At 36.9% G+C, this 2,503-nt stretch overlaps 1 protein-coding gene across 1 annotated transcript in view; it reads left to right on the top strand.

Moving 5' to 3' along the window:
- The window catches only part of LOC106879416 (uncharacterized), a 40,870-nt gene that overhangs the window by 17,423 nt on the left and 20,944 nt on the right, over window positions 1-2,503 (top strand). The window contains exons 4-5 of the mRNA XM_014928972.2: window positions 518-596; window positions 1,893-2,062. Coding sequence (XP_014784458.1) covers window positions 518-596; window positions 1,893-2,062 — 249 coding nt within the window. The remainder of the gene's footprint in view (window positions 1-517; window positions 597-1,892; window positions 2,063-2,503) is intronic.

Here is a 2,503-nt window from a genome sequence, read left to right as displayed (position 1 = left end):
ATATATGTATTATATATATATATATATGTATTATATATATATATATATGTATTATATATATATATATATATATATGTATTATATATATATATATATGTATATATATATATATGTATATATATATATATATATATGTATGTATGTATATATATATATATGTATGTATATATACATATATGTATGTATATATGCATGTGTGTATGTATATACGCATATATATATATGTGTATGTATATATGCATATATATGTGTGTGTGTATGTACATATGCATATATATATATATATATATATATCTGTATTTTTTTTTAAAAGGAAAGGCTATGAGCTGGGAGAATTGTTGTCTAGGCATCAGGTCTGACTTGTGATCGAAAATGTTCCACTCATGATCGTTCACTACTTCTTCCATTCTCTTCTAATACACTAAAATGATATTTGACTGCTGCATCTAGCATGTCAGGGAACCATGTAAACACCCCAACATTGCTTTGTCTTTAAGGTGTGTCTTTTCTTTTCTAGGTACGATGAAATGTTATCATTTAAAGATGTTGAATTCACTCCTGGTGGGGCAACATTGAACGCAATACGTGTAGCACAAGTAAGTTTGTCTTTCATTTCCATTCTATGGAGGTATTCTCTGGCCAGTCATGGTCAAATAGGCCCAGGCAGTGGGTGAGATCATCTCACCATCTTGTCTTTGATCAGCTTCTTGATCTTGTCTTTGATCAGCTTCTTGATCTTGTCTTTGATCAGCTTCTTGATCTTGTCTTTGATCAGCTTCTTGATCTTGTCTTTGATCAGCTTCTTGATCTTGTCTTTGATCAGCTTCTTGATCTTGTCTTTGATCAGCTTCTTGATCTTGTCTTTGATCAGCTTCTTGATCTTGTCCTTCAATCACGTGATGTGACCAGCCCATCTGTATTTGTTCTCCTTGATGGTTCTCACAATGATTTTGACTCATCTGCTATTGAATCCAGGCTTTAGATTCATTTTCTTGTTCCGCATTCTGATGCCAAGCACGATTTGTTCCATTTTCCATCGGGCTACAATGAGAGCATTCATGATGGTAGTGTTGAAAGCTCATAGATATATATATATATATATATGTCGGAGAAACCAGAAAACTGGCTCTATGCTCCCTATGGAGTAATGTGCACTGATTAATGAGTAAACAACCATGTATTTCTCCTACAGTAAGACACCTGTTTCTGTCTTGTTCATACTCTAACCTCTGATCACCTGGCACAAACCTACCTCCATCAATACTATTCCCACACCCTCAGCTGAGGGAGCCTTGTCTTGTGACTTTCTCTGTGACTTCACTAGTGCTGGTGCTACATAAAAAGCACCCAGTACACACTGTAAAGTAGTTGGTGTTAGGGTGGGTATCCAACCACAGAAACCATGTCAAAACAGATTATAGAGCTTGCTACAGCCCTCTGGCTTGTTGGCTCCTGTCAAACCATCCAACCTATGCCAACATGGAAAACAAATGTAGAATGACAACTTATATTAAAGTTTTCCTTCTTTTTTTTTTGCTTCTAATAAGTCTTATATCACTCTTATAATAAATGCTGTTGTCTATTTATGTTTCCCATCATGCAAAGGGAAAGAATTTATCTAAATTTTTCAGTCTCTTTCTGTTTCTCTCTCCCTCTCTTCTACAACCTTTTCGCCATAGATAGTGGCTTCTGGAAAAATCTCATGCTACCTCATACTTTGGTTGCATCAGAAAAGACAAGTTTGGTAATATCGATGATGACTTCTCATAACGAATCTTTTATCACTCTTGTAATAAATGCTGTTGTGAATTTATGCTTCCCATCATGCAAAGGTAGAGAATTTATCTAAATTTTACTGTCTCTTTCTCTCTCCCTCTCTTCACCATACACAGTGGCTCCTGGAAAAACCTCATGCTACCTCATATCTTGGCTGCATCAGCAAAGACAAGTTTGGTGATATCTTAGAGAAGAAAACCAAAGAGGCAAAGGTAAACGTCAGTTTCCAGTATACAGACGAAGCCCCAACTGGAACCTGCGGTGTTGTGGTCTCTGGAAGCTTCAGGTGAGTACAATTCTGAACCGCACTAAGTTGTGCCGTACCGTTTTCTTTTAATTTTCCTACCTACTAGCTCTTTATGAAATACAGATTATTATCTTAGTCATTCCAGCCGTTTTTGTTAGAATATTTCTGTAGAAATAGGTGGCGAGCTGGCAGAAGCGTGACGTTCTGAGTTCAAATTCCATCGAGGTCGACTTTGCCTTTCATCCTTTCGGGGTCAATAAATTAAGTACTAGTTGAATAGTGGTCTCAATTTAATCGACTGGTATCAGTTTAATTGTTAGTATCAAAAGGATTAACTCTCTACCTATATTTCTACCGCCTGACTGGCCTTCGTAGGATTTTTGAGCAAGATCGTTGCCAGTGCCCCTGGACTGGCTCTTGTGCGGGTGGTACATAAAATACACCATTTTGAGCGTGGCCGTTGCCAGTACCGCCTGACTG

This window comes from Octopus bimaculoides, chromosome 29 (assembly GCF_001194135.2).
Source record: "Octopus bimaculoides isolate UCB-OBI-ISO-001 chromosome 29, ASM119413v2, whole genome shotgun sequence".
Classification (NCBI taxonomy): Eukaryota; Metazoa; Mollusca; class Cephalopoda; order Octopoda; family Octopodidae; genus Octopus; species Octopus bimaculoides.
Note: the sequence above shows the minus strand (reverse complement) of the source record. Positions and strands in the feature narration are given on the sequence as shown.